The sequence below is a fragment of the Rhineura floridana genome, chromosome 8, assembly GCF_030035675.1.
Source record: "Rhineura floridana isolate rRhiFlo1 chromosome 8, rRhiFlo1.hap2, whole genome shotgun sequence".
NCBI lineage: Eukaryota > Metazoa > Chordata > Lepidosauria > Squamata > Rhineuridae > Rhineura > Rhineura floridana.
In genome coordinates this window covers 94,763,536-94,778,664 of record NC_084487.1, presented here as the reverse complement: position 1 = coordinate 94,778,664, position 15,129 = coordinate 94,763,536, and the positions used below count along the sequence as shown (strand labels likewise).

The 15,129-nt window shown below is 41.8% G+C and overlaps 1 protein-coding gene across 1 annotated transcript; it reads right to left on the bottom strand.

Annotated features, from left to right (window-relative positions):
• Nucleotides 1-7,087: 7,087 nt before the first annotated feature.
• LOC133363354 (hyaluronidase-like) lies at nucleotides 7,088-14,110 on the bottom strand. The gene is made up of 4 exons (XM_061582755.1): nucleotides 14,046-14,110; nucleotides 12,035-12,967; nucleotides 8,772-8,861; nucleotides 7,088-7,429 (listed from the first exon to the last, which is right to left on the bottom strand). The coding sequence occupies exons 2-4, from the start codon at nucleotides 12,953-12,955 to the stop codon at nucleotides 7,088-7,090; spliced, it is 1,353 nt and encodes a 450-aa protein (XP_061438739.1). The 5' UTR covers nucleotides 12,956-12,967; nucleotides 14,046-14,110.
• Between the last annotated feature and the right edge of the window lie 1,019 nt (nucleotides 14,111-15,129).

Genomic DNA, 15,129 nt, shown 5'->3' with positions numbered 1-15,129 from the left:
GGTTGGGTCTGGTTGGTGCCTGGACAGACCTCCTGTGCATCACTTGTATGCCAAATTCGATTCAGTTCCCATTCAAAGGTGAATCTGCCTAATTCACACTTTCAGAAACAATACATAAACCAAAACATAGTCATTCTTCAAAATTTGCACTTCACAGAATTTTGCAACGCAGTTCTCCAGCCACATATATATTATGGTAAAGTGTGCATAAAAATGCACATCTTAGTGAAAATAATAGTAAAAATTAATTATATTAGGGGAAATTGCTTTGCAAAAATGAGTGTATTAAGCAAAATTGCCTACAAATATGTATATTAGGAGAAATTCACTGATGAATTTTCATGAGGACTTTTTTTAAAAAAAAGATTGAAAACTGATATGGAAATGGGGAGAATTGGATTTAAGATTAGAAAAATGAGAAACTGAAATTCACAGATTCGTCCATCCCTACAACAGAATCCCTTTCCTCAAAACCAAACGTATGGGGAAGGAAATATGGTTGTATAATCAATATTATCTTAACATCACAATTACCTTCTTTTCTATCTTTAGATGTATCTTGACTTTTTAGAGGTTCAAAACAGTGAACATTATAATGCTATATCCAAATTACTTAGATGTTTAAGGGGTGGGATAGGATAAGAGAGAAGCATTTTTGTGGCAGCTGCCATTTTACTTTTCTGAGAATGAAGCAATGTCTGGAGGATTCTAGAAAAAGAAAAATGGCACCCACCAAGAGGCAGTTATTAAGAGGATCTCCAGTGACAGCCAAAGTAGGTAAGCCATTGCCACAAAGGACTATGAATGTAAATGTAAATAATAATAATAATAATAAATTTAATTTCTTCGTCGCCTATCTGGCCAATGGCCACTCTAGGCGACTTACAAAATTGTTAAAATACAATTGATAAAATACAGTAATACAATATAAAAACAACACATCTGCAGCAACAATATTAAAACTGGGCAGGAGGCATTTCAGTTATAACAATTAACCCTCCCCAGATACCCCGAAGGCCTGCTGAAAGAGCCAGGTCTTTAAGGCTTTCCGAAACACATTTAAAGAAGAGGCGTGCCGGAGATCTTGTGGGAGGGAGTTCCAAAGAGTGGGGGCCGCCACTGAGAATGCCCTCTCTCTTGTACCCGCCAATCTGGCTGTTTTTGTTGGCGGGATTGAGAGAAGGCCCTGTGTGGCCGATCTTGTCGGGCGGCATAATTGGTGGCGTTGAAGGCGCTCCGTGAGATAAACTGGGCCGGAACCGTGTACGGATTTAAAGGTCAATACCAACACCTTGAATTGGGCTCGGAAAACAACTGGAAGCCAGTGTAGGTCGAACAACACTGGTGTGATGTGATCTCGGCGGCGACTATTCGTAAGTAGTCGAGCCGCCGCATTTTGTATCAGTTGTAATTTCCGGACAGTTTTCAAGGGTATCCCCACGTAGAGCGCATTACAGTAGTCCAAACGAGAGGTGACCAGGGCGTGTACCACTAGTGGGAGCTGGTGAACAGGAAGGTAGGGTTGCAGCCTTCGTATGAGGTGTAGTTGGTACCAGGCTGCCCGGCTCACTGCCGAAATCTGAGCCTCCATGGACAGCCTGGAATCAAGCACAACCCCAAGGCTGCGGACCTGGTCCTTTAGGGGTAGACTCACCCCGTTGAACTTCAGGTCAATGTTACCCAACCTTCTCTTGTCCCCCACAAGTAGTACCTCGGTCTTATCAGGGTTCAACTTCAGCTTGTTCCTTCCCATCCATCCACTGACGGATTCCAGGCACTTGGACAAGGTCTCCACAGCCAACTCTGGTGAAGATTTAAACGAGAGATAGAGCTGAGTGTCATCCGCATATTGATGACACTGCAGCCCAAATCTCCTGATGATTGCCCCCAGCGGCTTCATATAGATGTTAAATAGCATGGGAGAGAGGATAGAGCCCTGTGGCACACCACAATTGAGAGGCCAAGGGTCTGATATCTCCTCCCCCAACGCTACCTGTTGGTACCTATCGGAGAGAAAGGAATGGAACCACTGTAATACAGTGCCTCCAATTCCCAATCCCTCCAGGCGAAGCAGAAGGATACTGTGGTCGACAGTATCAAAAGCCGCTGAGAGATCGAGGAGGACAAGAAAGGTGGATTCTCCCCTATCTAATGCCCTCCTCAAATCATCAACCAGAGCGACCAAGGCTGTTTCAGTTCCGTGACCAGTCCTGAAACCCGATTGGTATGGATCCAAATAATCCGTTTCATCCAAGTGTGCTGACAACTGGTTGGCCACCACTCGCTCAATGACCTTGCCCAGAAATGGCAGATTCGAAATTGGGCGGAAGTTATCGAATATTTGGGGATCCAAGGAGGGCTTCTTTAAGATGGGCTTTACAATTGCCTCCTTGAAGGCTGATGGCATCACACCCTCTTTCAAGGATGCGTTTACCACTGCTTTGATCTCCTTGCCCAATTTCTCTCTGCAGCTCACAAGGAGCCACGAAGGGCAAGGATCAGTAAGACAAGTGGTTGGCTTCACAGATGAAAGCACCTTGTCCACTTCCTCAGAAGGGAGAAGCCGAAACCGATCCCAATTTACCGGCATGCAACTGGCCAACTCTGGTTCATCCACTGTGTCCACGGCGCACGGGATCGAGCTCCGTAAGTGTTCGATTTTATCGGCGAAGTGTTTTGCTAATAAGTCACAGGAGGCCTTTGACTGTTCCAAGGGTTCCTGAGCAACTGGACTGACCAGGCTTCGGACCACCTGGAACAGCCTCCTGGGACAGCACTCCGCAGACGCAATAGAGGCAGCAAAGAAAACCTTCTTTCCTACCTTTATTGCCACGTGGTAGGCAGCTACTGCTGCTCTAACCTGTGTCCGGACATCTTCGGAGCGGGATTTCCGCCGCCGGCGCTCTAGTCGTCTCACCTCCTGTCTCAGACTATGCAACCGTGGTGTATACCATGGTGCTAGCTGAGTTCTATTCAGGGGGAGAGGACGTTTCGGAGCCACCCGGTCTAATGCCCTGGTGATCCCCACATTCCACTCCTTCACCAGGGTTTCAACCGGGCGACCTTCAGCATTTTCCAATTCCCCAAGTGCAGTCGGGAATCCATCCGGATCCATCAGGCGTCTGGGGCGGACCATTTTAATAGGTCCTTCACCCCTGCGGAGGGGGCATGGCAACGAGAAGTCCATATTTACCAGGTAGTGGTCTGACCATGACACAGGAGTGGCAAGAATCACTCCCAACTTCAGACCACTTCTCTCCTCTCCCAGGACAAATACTAGGTCGAGAGCATGACCGGCTACATGTACTGCCTTCAAGTCGATTTCGACTTATGGCGACCCTATGAATAGGGTTTGCATGAGGCTGAGAGGCAGTGACTGGCCCATGGTCACCCAGTGAGCTTCATGGCTATGTGGGGATTCAAAGCCTGGTCTTATTTTATTTTATCTTAAAATAAATTAATTAAAAGTGCAATAAATTAAAATAAATAAAAAGATCATAGAATACATTTTAAATTAAAGAACAATAAAATAAATAAAAAGGTCTCTTGAAATGTAATAAATAAATAAAATAAATATTTTAAAATAAATAGTATAGTTGTGTTTCTTGTATTCTGTTATCTATAACACGGATATCATAACAGGCATGTATCATACTTAATAACAACAAACCTTAAAGATAGGTTCAGAAGGGGTAGCCATGTTAGTGGGGTCTGTGGCAAACAAGGGGTCTGTGGCATCTTAAATAAATTTGTGAGTCTTTAAGTCTTTGTGAGTCTTTAAGGTGCCATAGACTCCTTGTTTATGTATTAATAAACCATAAACATTACTGTGGCACACTTAACACAAAGGTGGCTTGGTAAAACCATCTCTGAATACCACTTCCCATGAAAACCCTATTTGTAGGGTCGCCATAAGTCGGAATCAACTTGAAGGCAGTCCATTTCATTTTTCATTTCATACATCTTTATTTTAAAGGTGTTACATGAAGTTCCAGTAAGAAATGGAAAGCTTCTATGGTTTTACAAAAGACCTTGCAAGTGTATTTATGATTGTGACAGTGCTAGAATATGACAGATTTATTATTTATTTAACCTGTTAAATAAGCAAATGTAAAAAATGCACCTGCAAGTAGGTCATCATGACATGACCTACCCACCAGTCTTGAGCCCCCCCAACTTGAAAACAGTTCCGGGGTCCCTGAGGCTGTTCACAAAATAACCCTATCCAGCCTTGGTAACACTGACAGGTGAATTTCTCTTTCATGGCCGCTATTGTCCTCCTGCTTCAGATTTCCTTCCACAACTACTCTTCTCTCTGTTTCAGAGATATTGAACCAAATCTTAAAACTGTGGGAAGGCAAATGCAGATAGGCATCTGATTCACTGTTTTTACGAATGCATCTTCCATTCTTCTTACAGAGAACTTCGCTGCAGAGCTTGGCTGCAGAGGTCACATTAATGATGTAATGTCCCAAAAAACCATTTACATAGTTTTTCACAGCTAGACAGTTGACCTAAAAGTAAACAAAGACAAAGACAGGTTTACTTACAGAGCAATCCTATAGATTTCTACTCAGAAATAAGTCCCATTGAGTTTAATGGGGCTTATTCCCAAGTAAGTGGGAATATAGGATTGCACCTCTAAGCAGTTGGCACTATTGCCTAAATAGCAACCCCCGTGGATCAAGTAGTTGGACCCACCATCTTTTTCGCTACAGTTTTTTAACAGGAAATATAACTGATGCACTTAAGAGTTTAGGGAGCCAAAGGAACAGCAAGCAAATGGCATAAATATATTAGTACAAATAGGAATTCACATTTCAGCTCTCATGAAATATTTAAGGAACAAGAGCATCTACCATTTAATTGAAAAGGATCTTTTAAAAATAAACTGTATGAATCACAGAGCTGTGTAAACCTCAGTGCTGTAATATGAATTAATGCTTGAAGAAAAATGATAAAATCTTACAGTCTGGTTAGAACATGTCACTTAACATAATAGAACATACTAAAAGGGCTTGTAAATAGGTCTTGGGTAGAGGCAAACACTCACACATAAAAAGCAATTCAAGAAAATGTGCGGGTGGGAGATATGAGGAAAAATGTGAATAAATATGAAATCATTTCCTTTTCAGGACAAGAAATCTTAAAGCACATGCAAATGCAAATCATTACAATTTAAAGAAGCTGCAAAGGAAGTTTGGTTCTCTAAAATCATGGCACATCAGGAAATCAGTACTTAGTATTCCTCATACCTTCAGAATAGTGAAAGTCAAAAGTATTAGTGGCAACAATGTGGTTTTGACTGATATGAACAAAACAGAATAAAACAATTTAACTGGCACAACCCAAAATGGAGTAAGAAATAAGTGTTCACATCAGTATAATACAGTATAATATATTGGTTTGAGAGTCTGTATTAAGAACCTGTTGGGTTTAATTTAACTAGTTCCAGAATCTATTGAAGAAATGGGGTATGAATACAGGGACAGTGACAATGGAGAATGATAAAGAGCCACAATATAAGAACTTATGGGGTAACCATGAGGGGTATATTGAGCGTCCTAGCTTTTATGCTGTACCAAAGTAGTTAGTATTTTTCTTAATACAAGGGGGTTGTAGAATATGAATTTTTAAAAGAGCATATAAGTCTAATTCAGAACTTCTCATAGTGTTAGTGCGCATGTCAAGAAAGAAGGAATCTCATCGTTTTCCATAAGTTGTTTTAGGTCTAATGAGGTTATGCAAGAATGCCATTCTCTGCTTTGCTACAATAAACATTTCTAATATTAACCCACAATGTGAACCTTATATTGTTCTTATGAAGAAAAAAAAGGGGTGGCCAGTGTGGGGCTCTCGAAATGTTCCTGGACTGGACTGCAACTCCCATTGTCTTCTGATCATTGGTTATGCTGGTTGGGGCTGTGTTAAAGTCCATCTGGAGGGCACCATGTTAGCTACCTGGCATAAATGGATTTTTGCCACACAGACGCTGGCTTTTACATTGAGTAGAACATTTGCTGAGTCATTTCTTATATGTTGAGATTTTATGTTGAGTAGAATATTTCTCATGTCTAATGGTATAGATTCTGAAATGATAGCTAAGAAGTTGAGCATTGTCTTGTCGTTAACTGAGGAGTTAAAGCAACCCCTAAATTCATCAGGGTCTACTTTGGGAAAGAGACAGTGGATGATCTGTGGTTTGTTACCTGAGTGGAAACAGATACACAAGAAAGATAATTTAGTGCTGCTAAAAACATTGGGAACTTCACCAAAAGAATAAACCATTGTTTAGTGTTTCATGCAAACCAGGTCAATGCAACACTGATCAAAGCTTACATATGTTTTGTTTATAAAGGTCAAATTACTTTTTAAAAAAACATGTCCATATTTTAATGATCATGATAATAAATGCAATTTTGAAGTGTACCCTGAAGGTACAAATGAGATAACCTGGGATGAAAACCCACTCTTCCACCAAGATCAGGCAATTATCCACCTAGCAACATAGGAAACTTCCTTAGACCAGTGGTTTCCAAAGTTTTTTTTCTCACAGACCACTTGAAAATGTCTGGGGGTCCTGGTGGACATGCTGTGGACCACCTGAATGAAGTTCACAGACCACTGGTGGCCTATGGACCACAGTTTGGGTCTGCCTTAGACCATTCATCCATCTAGCTCAGTATTGTCAACAGTGACCAGCAGTGGCTCTCTAGGATTTCAGTCAGGATTCTTTTTGATACCTCAAAGTGAACAACAGCTACAGACTGTCTATATCTAAAAAGATCAGCTTTCAGGATCCAATGTACCTTTCATTCAAGTCTATCCCACAGTTCTACTAATTGTATGAGATATTAAACTTGCTGATTTTATAGTAAAATGATTTATGGATGTACTTGGGTTCTTGGATCATTAGCTTTCTTTTAGGGAATTCATTGATCAATAAATGTCTCCCTGCTTTTGATTAAAATCAGACAAGTGTTCCAATAACTTGTATCCATTATGGCTACATATCCCTCAATAAGGATCAATAACAGTATGGTAATTAAATATTGAATATAGGACTGAATTCCCATTGCCTTTATTATCAATCTGGTTTGCACCTTTCTGCATTAGAAGGCTGTTCACAAAATAACCCTATCCAACCCTGGTAACACTGACAGGTGAATTTCTCTTTCATGGCCGCTATGTCCTCCTGCTTTAGATTTCGTTCCACAACTACTCTTCTCTCTGTTTCAGAAATATTGAACCAAATCTTAAAACTGTGGGAAGGCAAATGCAGATAGGCATCTGATTCACTGTTTTTACGAATGCATCTTCCATTCTTCTTACAGAGAACTTCGCTGCAGAGCTTGGCTGCAGAGGTCACATTAATGATGTAATGTCCCAAAAGACCATTTACATAGTTTTTCACAGCTAGACAGTTGACCTAAAAGTAAACAAAGACAAAGATGGGTTTACTTACAGAGCAATCCTATAGATTTCTACTCAGAAATAGGTCCCATTGAGTTTAATGGGGCTTATTCCCAAGTAAGTGGGAATATAGGATTGCACCTCTAAGTAGTTGGCACTATTGCCTAAATGACTAGCATAGATATTTGCTCAAGGGATCAAGAAATGTGTCAACCACAGTTATGACAACCTTGACATTCTTTTGACTAACAAAAATCTCAGCTTTAGTTGTTTACTTATTTGCAGGTTTCTAGGGTGTATGGCAGAGATGGGTAACCTCAGGCCTGGGGGCCAAATGTGGCCCTCCATACCTCTCTACCTGGCCATTGGGACTCTCTCCAAGCCACACCACCTCCTTAGCCACAGTACCCAGGCCATATCTCATACCATGGCTTCATTCACACCGTACATTTATTCCACTTTAAAGTCATGGCCTACGCCAAAGAATCCTGGGAAGTGTAGCTTGTGAAGGGTGCTGAAACTTGTTAGGAGAGCCCTATTCTTCTCACAGGGCTACAATTCCCAGAGTTCTCTGGGAAGAGAGATTGATTGTTAAACCACATTGGGAATTGTTGCTCTATGAGGGGAATAGGGGTTTCCTGGCGTATGGTATGGAGAACAGCGGCAAAATATCTGGGCAAGGAAAACTCAGGAAAGTGTTGTATTTGACTTCCGCTAGTCCCAATACAAGGTTCTCCCTTCTCCCTCATTCTCTCAAAGGCAAGTAGTTCCTTCCTGTTTGCCACCCCATTCAAGGTCTAGCATAAATAGCTAATGGCCAGGATTGTTAGGTCACAGATTTTCCAACCAGAATCACATGTGCACAAATAGGTACATTTCTTAGAATATATCCGTTAGACCATACTGAAGAATTAAAATTTAGGTTTGGGCTTTTGAGCCCAAAATATTATATCACCCATGCATTCTTCATTTTTCATCTGATGTGCTGCTGTAATCCCCAGATTTATCCACACAACAGTCATGGGCAGGTATCCAGGTTTTCCTAGCTGCAGTTTTCCTACCACTAAGTTGAGCCACCAAGCTTGTCCTATTCAAATGTATTCTAAATTTGGTTTGGGGATTCACATGAGCTAAACCACTGCGGAGTTGTTTTTGGGAAGGCAAATCTTAGAATACATATGGATCCCTTGTATTCCTACATCTCTAGACCACAGAAATAGCAGGATGTTTGCTGACATCTTTTGGAGTCTTGGTGTATGTGTGTGTGTAGGTAGATAGATAGTTTGGAGTAGAAGACTTTCCCGAGAATTCTTGCAAAATTTAGCTCATGGACATTTTCTTAACCCAAACTCACTTACATTAGAACTGGCATACCGTATGCTTCCCCAAAAGATTACTCCTGCTGCCCCCAACGCTGCACTCTCACCAATAGTGTTCACCAAGTCATCCTGAAAAGTAAGCCATGAATATGCACAATATAATAAAGCATGATGCATAGTGAACAGGAAGCCAAAGTAAAGGCATCATTGAGCATGATATAGACACCCACCTCTTGCTTTTTGGGGTCACTGTGATGCGTCCTAGGAACATCACAGTCACCTCTGGTGAAATGGGTTTGGATGGCTTTTGAAACACTGCAAAAAGATGCCCTGCAGTACCTGATTGCCAGAGATGTCACTGGAATGGATGTATACACCATAGGGAATATTTTAGGGCATCGCCAACCTTTTTTAGGCCACTGGGTCCAGTTGGAATTTTGAAAAAGTGCCGTGGGGGGCCAGTCACAAAATGGCTTCTGTGAGGGTGTGTCATAATTGCTGCCACATCTAAAAGGGCAGAAAAAAGAGACAGGGCCACAAAATAGTGCAGGTAAGTCCCTTCATCAGCTGCTCATTCCATTGGGGAAAAGGCACCTATGTCAGGGTGCACCGTGCTCACGCAGAGAAGCTCTTCCTACCCCCCCTTTTCAGAACAAGTAGGAGGCGGGCATCCAGTCCTTACATCCAATGAACTGTGGGCATGTTTCAGGGGGTGTGCTCAATTTAGGAGATGCTGAGTGAGTGCAACAGGAACTGAGCAGAAAGAGCAAACTGTCTCTTGTATATTGTGGATTTCTGAGAGGATATTTACAGAGACTTTTGTAGGTGCCATAGGAGGTACTGACGGACACACTGGCAACTGTAGGTTTCACATTGGTGGCCCCTGAATGCTTCTCCCATGCCACAATCAGCTCTCTTTTACAAACAAGCAAACAAATAAACACCAGTTTCTGACTCCAGTAAAAGCAATCTGGCAGTTTCTAGAGCAGCCTTTCCCAACCAGTGTGCCTCCAGATGTTGTTGGACCACAATTCCCATCTTTCCTGACCATTGGCAATGCTGGCTGAGGCTGATGGAAGTTGTGGTCCAACAACATCTGGAGGCACACTGGTTGGAAAAGGCTGTTCTAGAGTATGAAACATCTGAATTATCAGGTTAGAGCACAGCAAATGTTAATTCTTTGCATCAAAGTGAACCATCCATTAAACTCAAAAGGTCTATGTTCCCCAATCCCTGTCAACTATAATTCAGCACTGATGCTCTGATACCCCATCCCACAGCCGGTTCTGAATCGGAGGTAGCATGAGCAGCCTGCTTTCTGAGCAAAATGCTAAAAAGTAGGAGACTCTGTATCCACCAGGACAGCCTTGAATGTATATGTTAAGGGGAGTGTAAGATGAGCGTTTAATGTACATAACAATTGACAATTATGTGCATTCACCGGGTGTCATGGAGAATGTGAACATAACGCTTCCATGAAGAAAAAATTGTGCAAAAGTACTTCACACTTTTCTCTCCCAGACCACTTTTCTCTGCTGGGTAACCCTTCCACACCTGGCTAAATCTTTCCTCACCTGCAGTATCCATGAAGGAGATCCCATAATGGCCAGAGAATGTACAAAATTCAGTTGATATTATGAACAGCCGGTTGGGGATTGTGCACAATTCCCTCTTTATGGATACTGCTTTAAATGTATAGGGCAGATAGGGCCTTAATCTGGGCCCGAGTCCAATTGAACCCAAATTAATTCAATCTGAGACAAGTCCATTTCCAAGTGAGCCTGGGAAGAGCTCATCCACCATTGTTCCCAGTCTGATGAAACAAGAATTCTAGTTCACCACTTATTGTGCTACAGTAGCCCCCCAAAACACGGAGGCTCCAAAATCTGCTACAAACAAAAAGAACTAGGATGACACCAGGGGGAAGGAGGAATGGCTGTAGCTAAGGTCCCAGCTTCAATCTCCGGCATCTCCAGGTAGAGCTGGAAACGTCCCTTGGTCTTCTCCTTTTAGCTGCTTTTGGCAATTTCAGCCTAGCCTTTGTAATTCAATATGTGTCCATGGTCAATCTGCAACAATTGTTTGACCAGAGAGAAGAAATAAAACTGGTATACCATATGCTGCGTTTATTTGGTTGCAGCTTCTGAAGCTTTCTCATTGGGGTGGAAAAATCACACACTGTCCTCCCCACACGCACACACCACATCCCAAGACTCTGGTTGTTGCTTGCCCTGTGTATAATTCTAACTGTTTTTTCCCCACAACAGGCAAGGCAGAAAAGACAGTTGACTGTGAAAAGGTAGCGCTATACATTTTTGTACAAACAATACACATGATTATGTAATAATCGTTCAAACTCTCACTGTATAATTATTGTGGTTATTTTAGGCCAGCGCTTTTAGATGAGACATTGACATTTTGCCAATCAAGCTGAAGTGAACACCTTCCCCCCTTACAATGCCTCCTTAGCATAAAAAAAAACAGTGTCACACATACCATAAAGAGCCTGGCCAATCAGGATTTCTGACCACATGAAGAATCTTACTCACAGACTGATACACCCATATGGAACTCTTCTCACTAATGCTCAATATACGGACACTTGGAGGTATGGCCAGTGGATGCACCAGCGGGTGCAGTTCCGCTGCCCTCTAAATGTCTCACTAAGCATGTGGGGATAGGGATTATTTGCATATCTGAGTTTTTTTAAAAAAAATGGGGTGCGGGTACTCATGTCTTTATAAAAGTGCCATGGGTGCTAGCACAAAATGGCTGCCATGGGCAGCAAAAAAAGAGGTGTTGGCACTCTGTTCCAGGGAATACTGTCACAAAACATGCCCTGTGCATATCCATAAAACAGGGGTGGGAAATCTATGGCCCACTAAACGTTGCTGGACCCCAACTCCCATCAGCCCCAGTCAGTATGATTACTGGTCACTGAGAGGGTTACAGGCTCCCCATCCGTGCCACTGAGGCACAGTTTTGTCTCCGACCTGGTTCACGTACTACTGTTGCTGTTTCTTAACTACTCATGTGAGTGCATACTGTCATGTAGTGTACCTTCAGAACTCACAGAAGATTGCACCTCATCTTCCATCGTGGGAGTTCTGGTTTCAGAGCACTGCCTGCTGACAAAAGCTGCCCCGAGATCTTCCATGAATTCCTTTCTCTAACATTACAGTTTTTACCCATATACAGTCAGGTAAGTATGCAAGACAAACAGCAATAGCAACACAGAGAGGCTGCTTCTGAAAAATTATTAGATACCAACATATGTCACCACCACTCCCCACTGTCCTTACCTCTGTCAAAGCATCGAGCGTATAGGTGTAATATGGCCTAGCATACACAAAAACAGGCAAAGCATAGTCTTGTCTAGCCATGGAAGCAATGCGTATTGCTTCCTTAACCCGATAGTGTACAAATTTCAAAGCATTTGGGCTTGACTTCAGCATGGGCTCCAGATATATGGAAGGATAAAGGGCAGTACTTTCTTTCCACAGCCAAAGCAGTTGATCATTCCGCAATGATTCAATGGCTGGACATTTGCCTGTGTATCTATCTGGATGGTTTTTGTAATCATAATTGTAGCAGTCTGGGTATAGATAGTAACCCCAGAGTCCATTTGGTCTTATATCTTCAGCTAGGGAAAGGGTGTTGTTCATAAAACTCTTCCCTGCATTTTCAAATTCTTCCTTAGCAACTTTCTTAGTTTGAATCTCAGACCACTGAGGATGCAGCTTTCTAACAAGCTCAAGAGACTTATTTCTGTAAATGACTTTACTGCCCCAGTTCCTGTCCCACTGGGGTCTCCAGTTTTCCCAATCAATGACTCCAAGTCCATGGAATTTCTTCATAGCTATGGCATGCTCAATATCAGACTTGGCTTTCATGAGGTGCTTGACGAGGCTCTCATTCTGTGGCACTCCTCCATTGATGGATTTGCCATTGTCATCTATATGGGGATAGTACCCTAGATCAGTGTGATAAAATATTGTCACACTGGAACCACTCAAGGTCTCATTTGGATTTGTTAGAATGTTAAAGACTTTAAGGTCTAAATCCACCTTGTACAGCCGCTGGCACTGTTCAGTAGGTGCATTCCAAACCACTATAAATGGTTTGAGAGGAAACAATGGAGCTCTTGTGTGAATAATTTCTTCCCCATTGACCACCATCGGTAACATCCAAAGGGCTACACTTGTAATCCACAGGTGGCACATGGTATGTCATAACTTCATCAAAGGAAAAGAAAAAAGAAAAAAAAAGAAAAGTTCATAAACAGTGACAATCAACAACAGGCAAACCCTTTTTATCTTCCTTGATGAATCAAAGTTGCAGCCCTAGAAAAATACACACTGTCTGATCCTGTTATAATCCTGAATTTACCTGAACTGACTTCTCAGTACGGATGGGCAAATCTGTCTCTCCACAATTCCTCATCAGGTTGTGATTTTCAAAACAAACAAACAAAAATCCTCACGAAAACTCATGAGCATTTCAGTGCCAATTTCTCCTAAAATACACATTTTTGTGTGCACTTTTGCCTAATATATTTGCACACGTTTGTATGTACTTTTGCCTAAAATACACATTTTTGGAAGACACTTTTCTCTACAATAGTGCATTTTATGTTGTTTTCTCCAATGCACTCATTTTAATGGACACTTTACCCTAGTATATGCATTTTTGTACACGTTACTTGGCTGGAGAACTGCATTGCAAAATTTTGAGAAGAGTGGATTTCAGAGGATGGCTGCATTTTGATTTGCATATCGTTTCAGAAACTGTGAATTAATTCACCTTTAAATGTAAAATGAATCAAATTTATCCCATCCCTACTTCTCTGTGAGACTTATTCTATTGCACTTATGTCTGAATAGATATGTATAGTAGGGCCCCATTCATATGGCAGGTTACGTTCCAGACCCCCGCCAGAAAGTGAAACCTACTGAAAAGCGAAACTCTGTCAATAAATGGCACACGATGCCCAAAAAACGCTGTAAAAGCGGAACAAGCACCATATGAGTGGGGCCTTACTCTAATTGAAAGCCGCAGTATTAGCAGAATGCCGAAAAGCGGGGCCCTACTGCGTACGTTTGTACTCAGAGTTAGTTGTGTTATAATCCATTGAAATCAATGGGACGTGTTAGCCATTACAAATTTGTTCCATTGATGTCTCTGGGATGAAGGCTATAATCCCGTACCCACTTACCTTGGAGTAAACCCCCTTGAACTTGATGAGATGAATTCTGAGTAGCATGCATAAGATTGCACTCTAAGGCATAACTAATGTACAATGTAATTCCATACCTGTGTACTCAGAAGTAATATATCCTTACTCCCAGGTAAGTGTGTGCCTTAGTCTGGATCCAACTGAATTACTGAATTTATTTAATCTCCGCCTCAAATCTTCTGAAGAGAGTTCATCCATCAGTTCCAAGAACAGAATTACAATGGAATTCCCATAAGGTTTTCAAACCAATCCTAATTAGCATTATAGAAGCACAACATAAATGGATAAAACAAGAGTCATTAATTGTTAAATCCCTACTATACTGGTTCAATTATAACAAAAACATTAAATAGAACATATATTTCTCTTTAATATATTTCCAACTGGTTCTTATTTGTTTTTATTAGCTCTTGAATGTATACTATATATATTTAAAAACATGGATTTTTTTAGCAAGTGTTTTACATGATGAACTAAATATCATGCAACAGCAACACCTCAGTTCTAAACATGCGCTTTGGCTCACTATTTGGCAATACGTTTGTGATCTCGCTGTCATGCCAACATAATACCTATATCTGTAGTGCTGTGTTATGTAAGTGGAATGATTCAAATCATTTCTTCAATGCCTCAACCCAGTGCAGGAAAATAACCTTCTTCTGCATTCCCTTCTGAGGGCTGCACCTCCTTCTGAGTAACCTTCTGGGGGCCACATGACAGTAGTGGGTGGCAGCCAGAGGCAAAGGTGGGTGGAACAATGAATGTAGATTTTATCTTTGCAGAGTAGGCTAGTTTCTACACACACTCACACACCTCTCTCTAGCCTCCATCTAGGGAAACATTATCCGAGTTCAGAGACACATTCCAGCCAGGCAAAAGCACTCATGGAGGATGTGCAGCAGGACCAGCTGCGGGTAAAGGCACTGCCATGCTTGCTCACAGAGAGATGTCTTAGCACCTCTCCTCTGGTCTGAACAGAAGAAAGGCGAGTGTCCCATCCTGGGATCAAATAAAATGTGGGCATATTTAAGGGGAAGGTATTCAATGTAGGAGAGGCTGAAGCAATGCAATCAGGAGCTGAGCAGGATGAGGAAACAGTCTCACGTGCCCTGTGGATATTTAAGTGGATATTTACTGAGACCTTTCACGGGCACTATAGCA

Excerpts from the sequence above, each read along its gene's own strand:
- LOC133363354 (XM_061582755.1), bottom strand. The coding sequence starts at position 12,955 with ATGTGCCACCTGTGGATTACAAGTGTAGCCCTTTGGATGTTACCGATG. Across the intron at positions 8,862-12,034 it reads CGCTCGATGCTTTGACAGAG|GATGACTTGGTGAACACTAT; the intron begins GTAAGGACAGTG and ends CTTACTTTTCAG. Across the intron at positions 7,430-8,771 it reads TACGGTATGCCAGTTCTAAT|GTCAACTGTCTAGCTGTGAA; the intron begins GTAAGTGAGTTT and ends GTTTACTTTTAG.